The sequence below is a fragment of the Passer domesticus genome, chromosome 8 (genome assembly GCF_036417665.1).
Source record: "Passer domesticus isolate bPasDom1 chromosome 8, bPasDom1.hap1, whole genome shotgun sequence".
Taxonomy (NCBI): domain Eukaryota; kingdom Metazoa; phylum Chordata; class Aves; order Passeriformes; family Passeridae; genus Passer; species Passer domesticus.
The window spans coordinates 29,266,900-29,286,477 of NC_087481.1; the positions used below are offsets into that span (position 1 = coordinate 29,266,900).

The window sequence follows — 19,578 nt, forward strand, 5'->3', positions numbered from 1 at the left end:
GTTTTGATAATGGCACGGTTTGACTACATTATAACTTGATAATCTTCATCTGGTCAAGTCACACCTGCTGGAAGGCCACTGACAAGAGAAATTGGAAGGGCCATGCAACAGCCCAGTGAAAGACAGCTCATCCCTGCTCTGCCAATCCTTCCAAAATCACTGCAATCTGCTGGGGATCAGTCAGTTTGTGTGGCAGCAAAAGGTCCAGCAAGGAACTGCAATCTTCCAAGGGAAGATAGGCAAATTATGAGACTAGTAAAGATGAGAAAACGAGAGGGTGACCCAGCCCTGCAGCACCCAGCTCTGCCCAGCAAGCTCCTCTGGAGAGTTCAAGGGAGCCACTTCATGAGAAGTAGGAAACGACGGCTGGAAAACCACCTACAGATGAGAGAAGTGTGACTGCTAGAATATACACCTCAGCTAGGAGCAGTAGTTGATTTCCCTGGGCTACACAGGGAACAAAGATCCAGCTTTTATACCATCAAATGCATGACTGTGGGGAATGAAAGACAGGACAGGACTGATTGCTAAATTTTCTTTGGGTTTCCCCTTGCTGGACCTGAACGAACAAGAAGTAAGTGCAGCAAAACCCTTCAGTTCACCAGAACTTGCTCATCCCATTACTAACACTGCCAGTGCAGGAACCTTAACCACCCATTTTGGCATGATACCCACAGAGGATGGATAAAAAGAGTGGCAATGCCAGCTTGGGGACCAAATGCAGACCTCTATCATGACAGAGCCAGAGGGTTGCAGGCTGCCTGGCTGTGGCAGCAGCTCCCACCTCCCTGGCCCAGCACAGGCACAGCAGCCATTTGTTCCATGGCTAAACCCAGACAGCTCTGCAGCCCAGCCTAACCCAAACCAGCAGAGCTGGCAAGCACTAAATTCAGTCATTTCTCCCTCAGTCTCTTCTCTCAATTTCAGCTCTGACTCCTCTATCTTTTATTTCTTTTTCTAAAGACACATTTAGAGATGAAACCATTCATAACTGCCTATCCACAGACAGTTTGTGGCAGCATAATTGACAATGAGTCTGCTGCAAAAATGAAAATGCTGTTTTAATAACCTTGGCCTAAAATACATTCTGTTGTATGCCTCAAAGGGTTTCAATAAAAAGTCAACCTGTAGAGACATATTTTCTTGGCTTAAACAACAATCCAAAGCATATAAATGTAGTCCAACTATAATGACATATTTATAGGCCAATAAAGCTTACACTGCAGCTTTCATACTTCACTTAAAGGAAGTCTGTAAGAAGCAATGTTATATAAAATAATTTGAATTTTTTTTGAACTATAGCCCAAGGAATACAAATATGCAACTTTGCCATATTTAACCGATAGTGTTTACATTGCTTAGTTGTTAAACATTTTGTAAAATGAAATAATTCCTCATTTGGTGACTTCCCACTGGTTTACCAAATATGGGTATACAAGTCCATTTATTACAAAGAAAAATTCCCTAAATAATTCTAAAGACAAAAATAAATAACTAGCGGCCTCAGTAGTGAATGATTTTATCAGACCAATTCTTCTGGAAAAACAGGTTCTTATGTTCATTATGAATAATACATTCCTGAGCAACTCTATTTTTATATGCTGCATTGTTGTTGCTCTTTATTTTTCCTCAACATTTGAAAGAAATATTCAGAAAGCTATAAATAGTCTTAAGACATAAACTGCTAGCATTCAGTATTGACATATTTGTAGAAAGGGACAGAATGTATAACATAAATATCTCAACAGGCAGAAAGAAATAATTCTTAAAAATAGTTTTTCAGGCTGAAATCTTGAAGCTCACACTAAAAAATGCTATTGCACAATATTTTATTTAATACAGTCCTAAGGAAAATTCTGCATAATTCACTAGTGATAAAAACAACAGTATTTTACTGAAAAAAAACAACAACACAAGAGTTTCTGCAGAAAAGAAAGGCAAAGAGAAAAGAAAGAAGGAAAAAAAAAGACAAAGGTGAAAGAGAACAAAAGAGAAGAAAGAGAGAACAAAAAAGGAGACAGAACTGCCTTGTTTGAATTAGGGTTGACTTTCAGTTATAGGTTCATGGTTTCTACAGGTTGTGGATTAACCAGGTGTTGCCTTAGTTTTGGTTAGGCAAGTGCCACTGAACACACTGCACAGGGCTCACACTGCTCACTCGAGGCCTCACTTTGCTTGGTTGTTGTCTGAAGCTGCCCTCCTCCCAGCACCAATGTGTTTAATTAAGTGTGTTTACACAGTGACACTTCTCTGGTTCTGTATCAGCCATGTTTTTATGTCATCCGGGTTATTTCACTCCTCACCACTCCTGGATAATGTGTGAAAACTGATTTTGTTTCTTCTGTAAAGCTTTTTTGAGCTCTTTGCTAGGGATATAATTTCCTATTGCCTTCTAGAGCTTGATTCAAAAACATCTAGTAGGAAAAGCTACAGAATCTACTCACTTTTATGGAATTATTCTGTAATGGAAACATGCCATTTCATAGGAAAAAAAGGGGTCCAGGAGATCATGTTGTTTATCTAGGCCTTTTCAACACCTGGTTCAGCAACTTCCTCATCTACAGCCAGGGTTAAACACCAGCATCACGTGAGGGATCTTTGCATGACAGTGCACTGTGCTCCTTTTACACTACACAGCTCTATTTTAAGAGGAAAGCCTACCCCATCCCATTGTGCTGGAGCCTGCTGCAGAAGTGATTGCTAATAAATCTCCTGATCACTGCAGCTGAGCTGCTCTGTTGGCAAGACACTGAGTATTGGAAAAGTCTGTGGGCACACGTCCTAGCAGGCAATAAAGCTGCCCTTTGACAGCAGAGAAGAGACAACACGAGCAGCCCAAACACCTCGGACACCCCACATCATGCCTTTGCCTCCAGCCAGGGACATGCCCACTCCCAGAGCAATGTAACCCTGACCAACCACTCAGAAGGAGAGAAGTAAATCCTTTTTGTCTCGTGGGCACTGAACGCCACAGATGAGACAAACACCAGAGCTCATGGATTGCCTACAGGACACCAACTAGGGCTGCTCCACCAGCTTCAAAGAGCACCACTCTCCTGAGTTTGTGCGTCACATCCAGGAAGCAAAACAGGATTAAATTCTTGGCTCTTTCAAATGATGAAAAAGTAATCTCAATACTAGATTTAGGAAATTTCTTTGATCCCCTTAATAGGCTGGATCAATTGTCTATATCAATGTATCCAGTCAGTTACAGGTCTTTGTGAACCTTTGGTTTCACTCCTGTCAACCACTCATTATGAAGATAAAGGCAGTCATAACCAAACATTAGCCAAAATTCCCTTTTCTACTGGAAAAAAACCCCAACAAACCTAAGGCAACAATAAAGCCAGAGCCACCAAATGAAAATGAGCAACATCAGAATGTGGGGTTATCAAAATTATACCATATAGTTTGCATTCCATGAGCGTTTTCAGTATAACCCCTACTTTGAAAGGCTTAACATGCAACTATAAGCCTTGGGCTTAAAGATAATTTTCTCTGGCTCCTAGGGTAGATAATAGCAATTTCATAACTTACCACAAGGAGTTTTTTGTTTGTTGAAAACAAAAACAAGAAAACATTAGCACACAAAAGTTCTGTCTGAAAAACATTAAGATTCTTCTGACACAACAAACAAATGCAAATAAATGTAGTGCGTAAAGATACCAGGGCAATAGCAGAGAGAATTACTGCATGTAATTATGAACTAGAAGAAACCACAGAGAAAAGCAAAGAGAGAAAGAATTGCGCAGCTTATTTTTTCCCTGGACATGCAATGAAAAACAAGATCAACTTCCAATTGTACTTTAATTTTCCAACCTACATAGCTAATGGTAAAATGTGAAATTGACAAAATCACTTCATCATTTGATGAGATCAGAAAAATGAGATGCAGAAGATAAATCTTCCAAGACAGATCTTCAGCTTCATGTAACTTGGCTTTGATGCCAACCTAGTCACAACACTATGAAACTGAACTGGGCCCTGCACTCCTGTTCACATAGATAAAAAAGCATGTCCTCAAATGCATCAGGCTTAGCTCTTAATTTCTTACCTTTTCACACATTATGGTCTAAACTTAATGCTTTTTAAACATGGAACATTTATTAAAAACTTGGCAAAAGAGAGAAATGTCCCTGGTATGCACTTCAAAGTGCCATCTCTGACAGCTGTTACACACCCAAGGTCCTAATACCACAATCAGGCACATCTACCAACAGGAGACTGTTCCCTTGGACCTGGGAACCCCCCACAGGTATTACAGGTGTGAGTGCCTGTGCAACAAAGCAGTCCCACGGCTGCAAGCCTGCCTGCAACCATCCAAAGTAGCAGAGCTACCAACTCCCTTTCTGAAAACAGACAGGGGAAGAAAGCACAGATCTGTGTGTGGAGACAACAGTGGGGTGCTCACAGAGCCCTGCAGCAACATGAAGCTGACAAGGAAACACCAGGGAAGGGACACATCCCCACTGAATGCGACACAGAGCCAACCAACAGAGGCAGGGCAAGCACCAGGAGCACCTCTGAGCTTCTGGAAGATGGGACATGAGAAGTGAAAGGCCTTTGCTCATCCCTGCCTGTCACAGGAGGCCTCAGGAAGACACGTCAGCCTCCTCTCCCCACAGTGTACAGCTCTGACCTGATCCCCCAGCCTGCAGAGCCCCAGGGAGAGCCTGTGACAATTGTTTGTACGCACATCTGCAGGGTTTGAGCTGTAGTGCTCAGGGCCATGCAGACAGGTATCACAGTGTTACCCACACCAGTCTGCAAGGAGCTGGGGATGAGCTCACCACCACCACTCATCCCACACAGGTATCTCATGGCCACACCTCTGCCCCAGGCTCAGACATACCTTGGGAATCTGCAATGGCACGGCAGGATCAGGCTCATCTGTTTTCAAAAGACTCTCCCACAGGCCCCTTCCCACAAGAGAAAGTCAGGGATACTCACCAAGGTCAGCCTTCTCCTTCAGAATATCTTTGAAGTTCAAGCCACTGTTTAGTGTGGATTGTCTGTATCTTGTCAAGGCCTCTTTCTGCCCATTCTTCCCCACATCCATGGGCTGGACCGGCTCAGCCCGGAAACCACACTTCCACTTGGAGAAATCGGACTGTGCCCATTTTGCCAAGTCCTCAAGCTTCACAGTAACTTTTTCTGAAACAGCAATAACTTCATCCTGCAAGAGGAAATCAGATGAGAATACAACATGTCACTCTGGGCTCCCCGATGACTGAGAAACCAGTAATATCATCCTGCACTGGCTCCTGCAAAAGCCTATCTTGCTGCAGGCTGAGTAATTTTTCTGTATCACAGAATAGCTAGTGCTTAATTTATTCCTCTTGCCACCTAAGTGGAAATATTAGTTGTTTAGTTGAAGCAAATATATACCATCCAAAGACAATTTCTAGGACCAGGGCAATGATCCTAAAAGGCAGTTGAAATGCAGGCTGCCAAATCACATTCTGTATAACCCAAAGCCTTGAGGGAAAGTTTGCTTTTTAGGTGCAATTAGCTGCAAATGTAAAAATTCATGGCTGGATGACTAATGGTTATAGTTAGTCCTGAAATAAATGGACTAAGTAAATCTCAGATTCTTGGAACTCTGACTCACCAGAAAATTCCTATGTTTATGGTACATTTTCCCTTGGCTTAAATACAAATATTGAATTTAACTTTTGTCCTTAAAATTAAATAAAACTGTGATGTAATCCCAAAAGAAATACTACATAAATGTGCTTCCCACCAAAAGAAACTTGCACATTCTCATGTTTCTTAAAACCTTTTTCAAGATCAGAACTGTAATTTTTTTTCCCCTTCTAAAACATACACTCTAAGAAGAGCACTTAAACTTAGTTTAGCCTCCAGAACATACACTCAAATTAAACAGTCCTAATTGGTGGATTTTAACCTTCCAGGAAACAACCAACTCCTCTCAGTCATGATGAATAAGCAGAATATTTTACAGCTGACTCCACTGAGCAAGGGATCAAGAAAGCCTCAAAAAATAAACAAACAAACATACATATTCAGCAAGATACACTCCAGATTTTTTTGTTAAAACAGCAGAAATAATTTATGTTATAATGAGAGCTGGCTATACACCACACCTTGCCCTCCACACATTTCTAACACTAAATAAGGTTACAGGTTCTTGAAATAAATAAGCCAGAATCCAATTTTTCTCTCAAATAAGCATAAGTATTTGCAAAGGGGAGAGAAATTCTTTGAGTTATTAAGCAACGGGAAAAGCACAATTGATTCTCTCTGTGTGTTTTTTTTGTCCACTGAACACATTTCTCAGGAAATAAAATACTGCTCAATGGAAAAAAAAACAAAAACGCTTTATTGTGACAAGTTGCATACAATACAAAACCTGAAGTAATTCTAGTAAAAAACCAGATCTGATATTCCTCTCTTCCTTATATAATACAAAACTGTTTTATAAGCAGGCACCTTCATTACATTTAGTGCAATAACAAATATTTGGTCAGAAGTGAACAGCATGTTTATATGCTAAGCAAGCTTGTAATAAAATCTTTTCCTTTATCGCTGCACAGCATAAGAGCCTCCACCAAACAACAAACAATAACAGTGATGCTTTAAATCTCTGTTTATGACAAACGTCAATACTTTGTAAACAAGCACTGGGTACTACAAAGTACAATTTCAATGGATGGTTTCACCCAATTTCATTATACCATCCACTTGAAATAAAAAAGCTGTAGTTGCTATGCATTTTATAGCTATTACATGGTGATTATTAAATGTCAGGATGGAAAAAAAAATACATATATATAAATATCAGCCTGCCTGCAGACAGTCTCAGCAATTTCTGGATGAAGTCCTCTCTTAGGGTGTCAAATACCATCACCAGCTACTACACAATTTCTAATATTCCATACCAGAGAAATCTACTTAACAGCAGTTTAAACAAAAAGCCAAAAAACTAACAAAAACCTGACTTGGAGATCAGACATGCTTCTGGTTAAAATATTATTTTCCAAATAGCTCTCATGATCAAATGATTATGATTTCAATTACTAGTTTCTTCATATCCTTTCCAAGAACTGCTATGACTAATTTTGGCTGGCATACAAAGTAAGCCGAGCAGACAATTTATTAACCAAAAGAAAAGTACAATCACTATTACATCATCAATGAATAAACTTGTTTTTGAGAATACAACCTTCACACACACGCACATGATGTGTACACAGGAGGAAAAAGAAATTTTAAAAATCCCAAAAAACAAACAAACAACAACAACAAAACAAACAAACAAACAACCACCAAAAAAACCCCCAAAACAAGCCTACTGTACCAAGGGTGAAATGATACTGGTGCACTCTGTCCAGGCTGCCATGGAGGGGGAACTGCAGAGGGAGGAGCAGGGGACCTTTTGGGGAGCTGGGGAAAGCACACCTCAGCCAAGAGCTTCCTGTGGCAGCAGCACATCCAGCCACGGGAATCTGGAGTGTTCAGCATCCCCACACGGATGTGAGGGGCCAGGAAAACAAAGACACAGCAAAAATGCCGCTCTCTGCCGCCTCTCAGCCTTCTGCAAAGTGCCACCAAGCATCCAAATACAGGCACAGAGTGCAAAGGGGTGACCAGGATGGCACCGGGGAGCGGCCCAGCACAAATACAAAATACAGGAGTCCACACTGTCCCTGTGCTGTGACAAGGGCTCTGGTCTAAACCTCCCTCCACAGCAGCTTGTCAGGGCCACCCAGCCACCTCCACATCAGCCTTGTCCCCAAGGACAGCTGGTCGCCCCTGCAGCAGCTACGTCCCTGAGGGTGCCACGCTGGCCCCCAAATCCCTGTCTCCAGTGGCACCAGGCTGGCCCCCAAATCCCTGTCCCCAGTGGCACCAGGCTGGCCCCCAAATCCCTGTCTCCAGTGGCACCAGGCTGGCCCCCAAATCCCTGTCCCCAGTGGCACCAAGCTGGCCCCCAAATCCCTGTCCCCAGTGGCACCAGGCTGGCCCCAAAATCCCTGTCCCCCATCGTACTGCCAGCGATCCCACAGCGGCATGAGGGAAACGCGGGGTGGCTCACTTTTAGGCGGGAAATGGAAAAATGGCCCCAACCACTTCAGAGCCTGCCTTGGGTCGCCCTGCCCGTCACACAGCAGGACTGGACAGACCTGCTCCCTTCCCTCACCACTCACTTTTGACCCAGTTCACACAGAATTGTCCACATTCCTCCCAACTCCTCAGACACTCCTCAAATACTGCAGGTCGGCCTGCAGGCCTCCCTGCCAACGCGGATCTCAGCAGTGTGGGAGCACTGGGATGATCCCAGTCCCGTACTGGTTCATACTGGTGTCACTGGGACTGCATCTCCGGGGACACTTCTGCCCCGGTGCCTCATCACGCAAACACTGAGCAAGGCATGGCAGACGGCTCCAATCGCTGCCTTCAGAGGAGCCTGAGCCACGGGCAGCTCCAGCGGGGCTGTCTTGCCCACATCTTGGCAGTTTGCTGACACAAGAGGTCACCTGTCCTTCCGCCACAGCACCCCGAGGTCACCCACTGCCTCACCAGCTCTGCAATTTCAATGTGCCCTGCCATGCTCTCACACATTCTTCAGCAGCCTGTCCAAGCGCTCAGCCCCAAACTCCTGTGGTGTTTGGGGGAATTTTCAGAGCAGCAGGTGACAAAAGGGTCCTTCTCCTTTTTGATTAAGCCCCGTGTCACAACAAAGTTGTTCTGGGACCTGCAGAGCTCTGCCAGCCACAGGAGCTCCTATACCCCTATACCACTATCTGCTGCTGCAGCCCTCCTAGAGAAACCCCTTCAACGAGATGACAAAGGAATACAGATGTTGAAAAAATAAAAACCAGGTACACGGTGACACATGACTAACAAACCTTTAGAAGATTAAAGAAATCTGCTGTATAACCTTCATGTCATTCATAATTATATCTCTGTGTAAACATGAAAAACCACCCACATTGCAAACAGTGCATATATATCTCTATCTATACAAAATCAACTCATCATGTATTAGCTATGCTCTGAAGTGATATGTTTATGAGGTCTCCGTTGCACAGTTAAGTCTTTAATTACCATTTTTTCCTGCTACAGCAAGAAGAGAAAACAACCAGCAGAGATTTCAACTCTGCTCAGGAATGAGATTTATCCAGTGGACCTGACCAATTGGTCAGTGGTCCAATGGACCAGTGGTCTCAGCCACAATGTTGTCTAAAACCTCTAAATAAACACTGACTATAGAAAGAGGCACTTTTTTAGCTGCTTCTATAAAAACGGTTATTGAGTCAGCCTGTAATTTTAGCACGTCTTACAAGACTTCTGAGCACAGTACAATTCTTTCACCTACCAAGTAGAAAATGAGGAGATGGTTAAGAAAGACGGTGACACAAACCCTTCTCATCCATCTCTTGTTTTTTTAAGAGCATACTGGATTTGCATTTCCAGAGAAGTCATCCAGGGAGAAGAGGACAGCATCTTCTCGAGAGCCATTATGCTTAAATATTATGTCACTGTTGTCTAAGCAACCATCACAGCCTCGTGAAAGCACAGAATGCTATATTGCCTGACTCAGCAGATGGCTGAAATACTTATATTCAGGGAAACAGGTCAGGTAGTCATAATAGCTTAAAACAGATAATTATTTTTTAGAAGAAATATTAACTCTTACAAGGCGGGGAGTCACAGGGCAGCACAGGGAGGTCATACATCTTCACTGCACACTCACATACAGTACATCACAATTTCTTACTCATTGCAAATAACTAGGAAAGATTTATATTTTAGATTGAGGCAGCCTTAAAAGAATTACAGCAACTGAGATATCTCAAAATTTTGACGTGCTGAGACTATTTTCACTCCAGTACTTCCAGAGGTCATTTAAGGAATTCTGGAGGGCATGAGCGAGTCAAACACCTGCTTGGCTGTCTCCTAACATCAAATATGTGGCCTAGAGAGAAACAGGAGATGTACTGTAAAAACTCTTGCTGATAATTACAGGAGACACTGCATGTCATTTATCTGATCAGTATGATTTGCATTAGAAAACATCTTCAAGCCTTTTCTGTGAAATCTTTAGCACAGTAGATAGCTCGGGATGTGTATTTTATAACCCAGTACATTGCTGATGAAAACACATTCATCTGCAGGAGCAAAAAATACAGTGTGACTCTTAGGGACTGCATTCACCAGGGATAACAGAACTGGTATTTCATTTGGGCATAAAGGCCTCCCTTATTCTGGGCTGGTTTTACACCCCACGTATATTTTAGGGTTTTTGCAATTTAAGTGAAAAGGACCTTCCAGTACCACGTGTATGAACCACGGCAGTTCTCGACTCGGGAATCCTGTTCCCTGCTCTAGACCCCTTTGAGGAGCAGGAGGTCGTGCTGCACACATGCAGAAGGGAAGAAGGGAGCTCGTTGCCAATTAGCACCTCTCCTGTAAGAAGGCATTTACCTGGATGTTTGAGGGAAGTGCCATCAGCTTTATTTGACAGCACAGTCAAAACAAAAGGTCCTGATGACAGTCTTTAGTCCTGAGCTTTTCTCTGCCATCCAGATACTATCAGGGCTCTGGGACAGCAGCAGAAACCAGGTCATCTTAATTCAGCCCTAACCCACTCACCCCAAGTCACTCAGGAACCTGAACCCAGGTCTCCAGAAGCATCACCTAAAAGCAGCACTTCTTTCAGGGACCATACCCAGCTCTGAAGAGGCAAAGGGCAGGGCTGATTTGCTCTCAGAGACTTCCCCTAGAGTAAAAGGTCCTGTTCTTCTACTGTCAGCGGTGGGCTGGGAATATACACAAAAGTTTTTAAGACTGCAGGACCACAAACTAGCTAAAAAACTGGCTGTGTGGTGGAAAAGGCCTGGCTCTGGGATGTGCCCTGTTCAGCCTCCCTTACAGGGCACACAAAGGACTCTCCTGCCATTCACTCCCCTGCTCATCCTTGTAAGCATGCTGCAGATCTAGGGACCGGGGCACAGCTCTGCCAGGTGGGAATTGCTCCTCCTGTTCCACAGGTGGGATCACTGAATGACAGAGATGTCTCACAAGAGGCTGCAGAGGTTGGCACAGGCAGGGGCAGCTTTCTTTCCCCTGAGCCTGCTCAGAGGGCCTCATTTAGTGCCATCTCCTCATGCATCCCCTAGGCCAGGGCAGACAGAGGTGTCCCAAAGGATTTGTGGAGCACAACTGACTGATGGGGTCTGGACCTGCTCCCTGGAGGTGCCTACACACAGGGACATACAGAGACCACTGCTTTCCACCCATGAACCCACGGGGAGAGCCCTGAGAAGGGAAACATGCATAGATCAGGAATTTACCTGGCACACCAGAGAATTTTAAAGAGGCCAAGGCAGAACCTTTCATCTGTTAATCCTTTCCTAATTACTTTAAAGGGCTATAATGATCTTGTTAAATTCAGGTGACAGGTATTTCCCCAGCCTAAGCACAGCTGCACAGAGCTGTCTGAAAACTCACACTGATGTGTTCATCCCTTCTCCCAGGGTCCAAAACCAAGGGGAAAGACCAAGTTAAAAGGACAAGGCTGAAGCATGTGAAGTCCTATGGTTTTTGCTTTCCCTTGTATTAGCAAGCAGCATTTTCCACATGACTCAGTAATTCCAAAGCGAGACACGCAAAATGACCCGGGGCAGAACACCACCATGTCTCTGCAGGATGCTTTTTGGGGTCCTGGTATGTCGGGGCCAGAAGTGGGGTGGAGATGGGGTGCACAGAGGCATGGCTGTGAGCACTGAGACATGACATTTCTACTGTGAGCCTCCTCCTTTGTGACCGGGGTGTTTTTTTCTCCCTCCTCCCACTCCCAGCCAGAGGTTCAAATTGAATTTATATCTGTCATTGCAGATAGAAGTTCTGACCAAATAGAAAATAGGCTTCAGTCAAAATGTTTTGTCGTCAGATAGCTCACAGATCTCAAAGAGCTGTTTTAGTTTAGGCAAGTTGACAAGCAATTCATTCCTAATTTTGCCTACTACAGTTACAGTACGAGAAGCTTTCCTCATAGATTACATAATTATATTTTTTCTTAACAAGGAGTACATGGCATTAGCAGGTTTAAATTATGCAAGCTTATTCTTTTGTCTTTTGTTATATTGTGTTCTATTGTGCTGGTAAAACAATATGTGCTTTAATTAGCAAATATCTGTAAATAATTTACTTGCTTTTCATACAGCAGAACAATGGAGCCAATTTTCACATACATCCACTGAGCATGTCTAGGGGGTTTCTTGCCAGAACCTTCCATTGTTCAGTATCTGTATCAATCTGCCCATCATTAGCAGCTAACGTTCAACAACCCAGTAAGACATTAAAGTTTTGGCCCCCAGGACTAGCCCCAAGCCCCCCAAACCCGAGGCTACGCTTTGCAAAGAAAGATTGAAATATCCAGAAAATGAAAACAAACTCTTTTATTATCTATAACCCTGGCACCTTCGCATAGAAACATGGACGCCTGCCAAGCATTAAGGTCATTGGATTAATGCCATAAAATGCCGATGTTCATCTGACCTTCTGACTGCATTTTAGCTACAAATAAAAAGCTCAACTTGATACAACACCATGAATCACGCGAGTGTCTAGGCTGTGCAGGGTTAACGCTGGGTGTGAACCCACACTGCACACGCACAAACACACACACGCACACAAAGAAAAAAAGCTCTTAAATCAAGAGTGGATGACTGTTCAGAGACTTAAGGCATTGTTATTTTGAATGCGAATGAAAGGGCCAGAACAAGCATTGCAAGAATATTTCAATTATGTATTTCCCAGAACTACATCTCTGAGCAACTAATGCAAATATTGCTCCCATAGCAGTAGAACTTCTTCCCGAATAAAAGCAGACGAGAGCTTGAATCAGAACATACTTTCTATATCATTCGCATATTGTTTGAATATTATTAAAAATGCAAAATCTATGTATGCGTTACTCTCCTGAGCAATACAGTAATTATGATTAAGGGACAAGCAGCACAAAAAGAGCCAATTTATCTTACTTGCGCTTAGGAATACTATTGTGTAACTAAGCAACTAAAGACAAAATATAGTCTAATTAATTCACTCCTATGCTTATTTAAAAGACACAATTAGAACATTTTTATTTTCCAGCCTGCACAGTATCTCAACATGCTTGAGGGTGTACCATGTGAGGCCTATTATTCTCCAAAGACAAGAGTTTAATGTTTAGTGCCACTGATCAGACTGGGAACAGCAACTCTGGAAAGCAGTGGGTGTATTTTACAGTCTGAATGCACAGGGAAGGGGAGGGAAAGAAGAAAGGAAATAAAATAAAAAGTTGGGTCTTTTTGTTTGTTTTTTTTTTAAAGGAATTTGCCTTAAATGACCAGATATTCCAGATTGCTGGCTAATGGCTAGCAACATGTGGCTTCTCTGAGTAGTATCACTGCCCTGTCCTTCCTTTGCCAGCATATGCTACTGGTGGCGAGAGAGATAAAAATATACAGAGTGGATATGCAATTACCAAACCCACGATATTTTATGACAAATGCCATTTCTCTAACACTGCTATTACAGTGTGCCTGATTTCCAAAGCTGAATTAATTTGAGCAAGTGTACATTGGAGATTGATGCTATTAGCATGATTTTTAAAGCACCCTTTAATAATCATAATCTGCATGTTTGAAACGTGTTGCCATTACCAGTGTTGACAGATATGAGCATAAGGCACACACCGTGGAGACTAAAACGAGGCTATTCTCATTTCAAATAAGAGTGTACGGATTCCTATGTCTCTAAAAAAACCCCAAAATCTATTACTGTGAATAGGGAGTAGCACATTTTTGTAGGGGGATGGCAATAAAGCACTGTTGATGTAAGACACCATGCCTGGGCCAGCCTATGCTACACCTTTAGGTGCTGGGGTAGGACCCCTGCAAGTGAAGAGCCCCTACAAAATGAACCAGGCTTTCGAGGGATGCTGTCAGCATCTATCCCAAAATGCAGAGAGAACAAAACCACCGATTCCCTTAACTTTCTGGAAGACTCTCTTCTGCAATTATAAATGACACACATTTATGGAGTGACTTCTTTTTTTTTCCTTTACCCCAATTAGTCTGAAAATGCAAAATACTTCTAGGGAAATAATTACAGGAAACTAGCTCTCTCCTCTCCTCTGTATGAGCAACGCTTACTCATGTAAATTACTTGCATGAGTAAGGATTATTTGCAAGGCGAAAAGCATTGCATCAGATCCCCAGTTTGGGAGAAGAGATGAAATCAACATGAGTTCGTAGTAAACTTTGCTGCTGATGAATGAACTAAAGGCAGATCCCCACTGACAGTCCAGCCTCAATGGAAGCAGCATTCACCACGATGCAGAGCAATGCAGGGAATGTCATACCATGCAAAAATGAATTAGCTGCTTGTTTAGGGTTTTTTAGGAATTGTATGCATCACATCAAATACCATCCCTGGACTTAATGAGTATCAACTTTGAAATATATTTTTAAGCCTAGTCTTACTAATGCCAACACCTTTAAAAACATGAAAGCACAAGGCACTAACAAGCATTTTGCTCTACAGCTGCTTTTGCAAAGGTCAGTGATTCCACAACCCCACACCACCCCTTGGAGCACAGAGCAGTAAATGAGCTGGAGGAAGGTTTGCCAAGACCTTGTGAGCTGGAGGGTGAGCCCACCTTGTGCCCCCTGAATGCCCCAGGAGCAGGCACGAGGGGCCTGGGCAGGCGCTTTCTGACAGCACACAGCTTCTCACACTTGGGTGCCAGCAAAGCTGGGGGGCCTGCTTCCCACATGTACCCCACAAAACTGTTTCAAACATAATGGGGTGCCCCTAAAGGTGCTCCCTCTGGATTTTCATAGGCCTCCAGGCATCCTGTTCTGACCCCTGTGTGAGGCACCTGCCATGAAGGAAATCTTCCCAGCCCACGTGGAAGGTGACATGGGACCGCACCAGACCAGAGCGAATGAGAAAATCAATGCAGGGTGGTGACTTTCTCCACCAAAGACTCTGTTTTGGCAATGGTCCTGTAGGGACAGAGGAGAATCACTTCTTCCCTGCTGGAGGTAAAAGAGAGAAGGCTGCTCTTGCTCTCTGGCCAGTGTTGCACCTGCTGCAGTGTCTGGGCTTGATAGCAAGGTGGGAAGCAGCATGCCCAGGCTGCTGTGCTTGGAAAGCAGCAACCAAGTTTTCAGTGAAGTAGCACAAAACTCTTCTAGTTCACCTGGCAGTGGCCTCACAGACCCTGTTGCTCTTAAAAAAGTGTCTCTGCTGCTCCTGAGCAACAAGACCCCTGTCTGAGCATAATGCTAGAGCTGGTCCCAGCCTCTCCATGCAGGTCTCCTTGGGATGCAATGAGCATCAGGGTCAGAAGCACCCGTACCTGCTGCATGTGAGCAGCCACATCCCATGTTCACCATCCACTGAGACTCCCTGGGAAACAATCTCTGTCAGCTCCTGGCATTGAAAGGGAGTTTCTCCAGTGTTGTGATGGGGATGCTGAGCCTTAGGTGGAAAGAAAGGTACTGAAGCGGAAGCACACCTGAGCTTGAACCTTCCCTGAATCTGGGCAGTGCATGGAAACATCCGGTTTCAGCAGCAGTTGGGGTTATATTTAAATCTGGATGATGAATTCAGCTAGCTATAAAAAGACTTATATTTACACTTATTGCTGATTAGCTCAAACATTTGGCAATCAGATAAAATACGCCATCAGAAATTTCTGAGTAACAGAAGCATTACATCCCTCCTTGCTTCTCCTCCCTCCTTACAGCCACTAGCTGAATATTGTCATAGTGTCAGCGCTGCTATTACGGAAAACAGGCAGCCAGCTGCTTCTATTAATCACGCCACTAGCGCAGGTAGCTGCTGGAGACCGTGCCTAAATCTCTGGTGGGCTCGATCACAAGCCTGTGATTCAGCCACTTGCTCCCCTCCCCAACAATTTCAGTGACAGCGAGTGCCCCGTCACACTGTGCCTCGGACACCACAGATTTGCAATACATGCTTAACCACTCCATCTCTACCCCTGAATGCACAACAAGGTATTTTATCCCATCAGCAATCCCACTCCACAAATAAAGTCCCCTCTGATGGCTATAAGCCGCATCTGACTCGAGAGCCACATCTCCTCCTGCAGAAGGAGTCCAGGCCAGAGTTAGGCAGCCCCACAACAGCAGAGGTGGCCCTGCTGCCCCTCTGGGGACCAAGATGGGTGTCATTTACCGAAGGGACTGGGACCTCGGGGTGCCAAGGGGAAGCAGTTGCCCCTGCCCCGCAGTGAGAGCAGTTACCCACAGCCAACAGCACCCAGCCTTTTGTCTCTCTGCTGCCTGCACATCCCCAAGCACCGTTCGGATTGTTCCAAACTATTAAAAATCGATCATAAAAAATCATTCCTATGTCTATAAACAAGTTAATGGAGTAAGTGAAAACAAAGTACATTTCTTAATGGGAGTGTTATGTTGCCCTCTCTAGGCCCTGGCTCTCAGTGCCGGTTTCTGTAGGCTCCCTGCCAGAGAAGTATCACTCAGAGCTGTTGCTGTTGCTGCTGCTGCTACTCTGCTAATGAATGACTAACTTAGGCCAGAGGGGAAATGACATCACCGGGGTGTAAAACACAACTGCATTAGGAAACTTTTTACCTGCTTTACATTTGTCATAATTATTCTACACAATACGGCCGGAATTTGCATAATTTCAAGGCGTGCCATTATCTTAATTGAAAATTGTTTTCATATGGTTGAATAATGCAGAATGACATCAGTTAAAGCCGCAATGAAATGCACAAGTATAATCACACGGCTAATTACTAGCGGTGTTTGCATGTAAAAATAAATAAAATCGTGCGTATTATTAGGAAGGTACATGCAGCTGAGAACTCTCGTACCGGAGCAGCGTTTTACTCGTAATGGTAGGATTAATTTTCTCTGATGTTCCTACCACAGTAACATGAGCTGATCATTAAGGCGTATTAAAATGATTTGTGTCCCTTTCCCCACCCCCCTCCCTTCCAAATATCTTTCATTTTACACACACACGAGACACGCAGAGGCACAGTTTTAAATAGTCACCACGGGCAATTTCAGAGCATCCATTGCTCACTGTCATCTCCCTGATTCTTAGGAAAAGGATCCCTTATCTCAGCGGCACGCACAGAAAATTAAAGTGAAGAGGTGGCAGCGAGCGAAGGTGGCTCTGAGACGCGTTTCGGCTGCGTACGCGGGTGTGCGGGTACACGGCTACGCCGGCACCTACAGCCACGCGTGCCTCCGAAAGCAGCCCCTGCGGACAGCCCCCCTTGGACCCACCCCCCGGCATCTCCAACAGAAGTTCCCCCAAAACATCTCGCCCCCCTCCCGCCTGCTCTCCGGCCCCTCTCGGGGACCCTCGCCATCCCCGCAGCCCCCTGCCTGGGTACCTCACCCGTCCCCCCCCACAGACTGAAGCAATGAATTTGAAAAGCAGATAACGGGAGGCTCGGGGCTGGGGCGGGGCGGTGCGGGGCTGCGCGGCCCCATCCCGGGCTGCGCGGCCGCCGGCGGAGGGTGCCGGCGCGCAGCGCGTTTGCGCCGGGAGCGCGGCGGCTCCGAAATACGCCCAGGCATATCTGCAAGTTATTTGAATGTATTATTCCCGTACCTGTCATTTATCACTTTATTCAACACGTCCCTGCCAGCAAGAGAGCGTTTGATCTCCCTCTGCTTCCATTTCGTAATTTCCGCCCTCTTAAACATATCGAATACTTAAAAAAAGCCCCGAACAATATCGAAATCCCCCCAACGTGTTTTTTTCCCCCCCCGCTTTTCCGTGTGTTTTGCTTTCGGGTTTTTTTTTTTTTCTTTTTGTTTTGTTGGGCTTTTTTTGTTAAGGAAGCAGAAGAACAGGGCGAGCCCCGCACACACTCCGCTGCCCGCCGGGCCGGGGCCGCCCCGCACCCCGACCCCCTTCCTGCTTCCCCCCGCCCGCACAAGTTCCCGGTCAGCGCGCATCGGTGCGCCCCGACGGCGCGGCCCCTCCGCGCTGCCCCGCCACGCACGGCGGGGAGGGGGACGCGGGTGGGGGGAGCCAGGAGAGGGGGGAGCCGAGCCCGGGCATGCAGGTGGGGACGGGCGCGGGGGAAGGGGGGGGCCGGCGCCGCGTTTACCACCTCGCCATGGTCACTGGTCCTGCCCTGGGGGGTGTCCTCGGGGAGAAAATAAAGTTTGGCGCTGGAGAGAAGTTGCCGGCTGGTGCGCTCCTCCCAGAGCAGCTGCAGCTCCGCGATGCAGGCGGGCTCCTCCGCGCGGCACCGCACGAAGAAGAAGTCGCCGAGGGAGAGGACCCGCGCCCGGCCGCCGCCGCGGCGCTGGAAGCGGAACGCCCTGTAGAAGACGTAGGGGCCGTGCGAGCCGCACGGGGCGCCGACCCACTGCGGGGAACAACAACACGGCAGCGGCATCAGCGCCGGCTCCGCGCCGCGCCGCGCCGCGCAGGGGCAGGAGGAGGAAGAGGGCGGCGGGAGGGGAGCGCGGGAGGGAGGGAGGGGGCTCCGCGGCGGCGGGGGGCGCGGGGCGGGGCGGGGGCGCGGGGCGGCGCGGTACCTGCAGTGCGCTGCGCTCCATCGCGGCTCCGGCGCGATTGAACTCAACATTCTCCCAAACTTGTTGGCGTGAATGGAGCCCGGCAGGTCCTGGCAGGGCGAAGCCGGCCCCGCCGCCCGCCGCCCCCCGCCGCCGCCGCCCCCGCGCCGCCCCGCCGCCGCCGCCGCCTCCCGCCCCGCCGCGCGCGGCGACGCCCCCCCCCTGCCGCCCGCCCCCCGCTCCGCCGCCCCGCCGCCGCCCCGCCGCGTCCCGCCGCCGGCGCCACCCGACGCCGGCCGGGCCCCCGACGCCCGCCCGGGCCCGGCAAAAATGCCGCGGGGCGGCGGCGGGCCTCGGGGGGGCGGCGCGGAGGCGGCGGGGCGGCGGCGGGGCCCCTGTCCGCGCTCGGCGATTTTTGGGGGGCCGAAAGGGCGGGCGGGCGCGCTGCGGATCTGACAGGACCTGCCCGTATATGTCTAATATAAAGACCATTTCCTGCGGCGCGAGGGGCGCTGCTCGTCCGCGCGCGCCCGGCGGGACCGCCCGCTCCCACCGCCCGATCCCGCTCCCACCCCCGGCAGCCGCGGAGCGCTCGGCGGGGGCTGCGCCCCCCCTGCCGCCCCCCCGGCGGCCGCGGAGGGCGGGCGGCGCGTCCCTAATTTATTTATCGCCGTTCCCCGGGAAGCGATGGAAAGTGGGTTATCGATTATATAAACACATCAATATTCATGGCGCTGCGCGGAGGGACGCGGCTCGGCCGGAACAGACAGCGCAGGGGGAGGGGGAGCGGGAGCGCGGCGGCGGCGATGGGCGCGCTCCCTCTGCGCCCGCGGACACGGGCGCGCAGCGGTGCGTGCCGGTGCCGCGGGGCGACGGCTCCGCGGGCGCGGAGGGGCGCGGGGCGGGCGCACAGGTGGCTGCGCCCCCCGCCAAGAGGGGCGGCCCCTTACCTGCGCCCCGCCCGCCCCCTGCGGCGGCGCCCCGCGTCGGGCAGAGCCGCCGGCTCTGCGCGTCCCGCGCA

General features: G+C 47.4%; 1 protein-coding gene across 8 annotated transcripts in view; it reads right to left on the minus strand.

Annotated features, from left to right (window-relative positions):
* ARID5B (AT-rich interaction domain 5B) overlaps positions 1–19,578 on the minus strand; it is a 150,953-nt gene that overhangs the window by 97,874 nt on the left and 33,501 nt on the right. For 2 of the 8 annotated variants that reach the window (XM_064429996.1, XM_064429995.1), the window contains exons 1-2: positions 18,146–18,489; positions 4,951–5,176 (exon numbers count right to left, since the gene is read on the minus strand). In XM_064429996.1, coding sequence (XP_064286066.1) covers positions 4,951–5,176; positions 18,146–18,436 — 517 coding nt within the window. In that variant the 5' untranslated portion in view covers positions 18,437–18,489. Of the gene's footprint in view, positions 1–4,950; positions 5,177–8,171; positions 8,267–18,145; positions 18,490–18,578; positions 18,739–19,578 lie in introns of those variants that run through there. The other 6 variants (XM_064430000.1, XM_064429998.1, XM_064429994.1 and 3 more) reach the window with 5 other exon arrangements.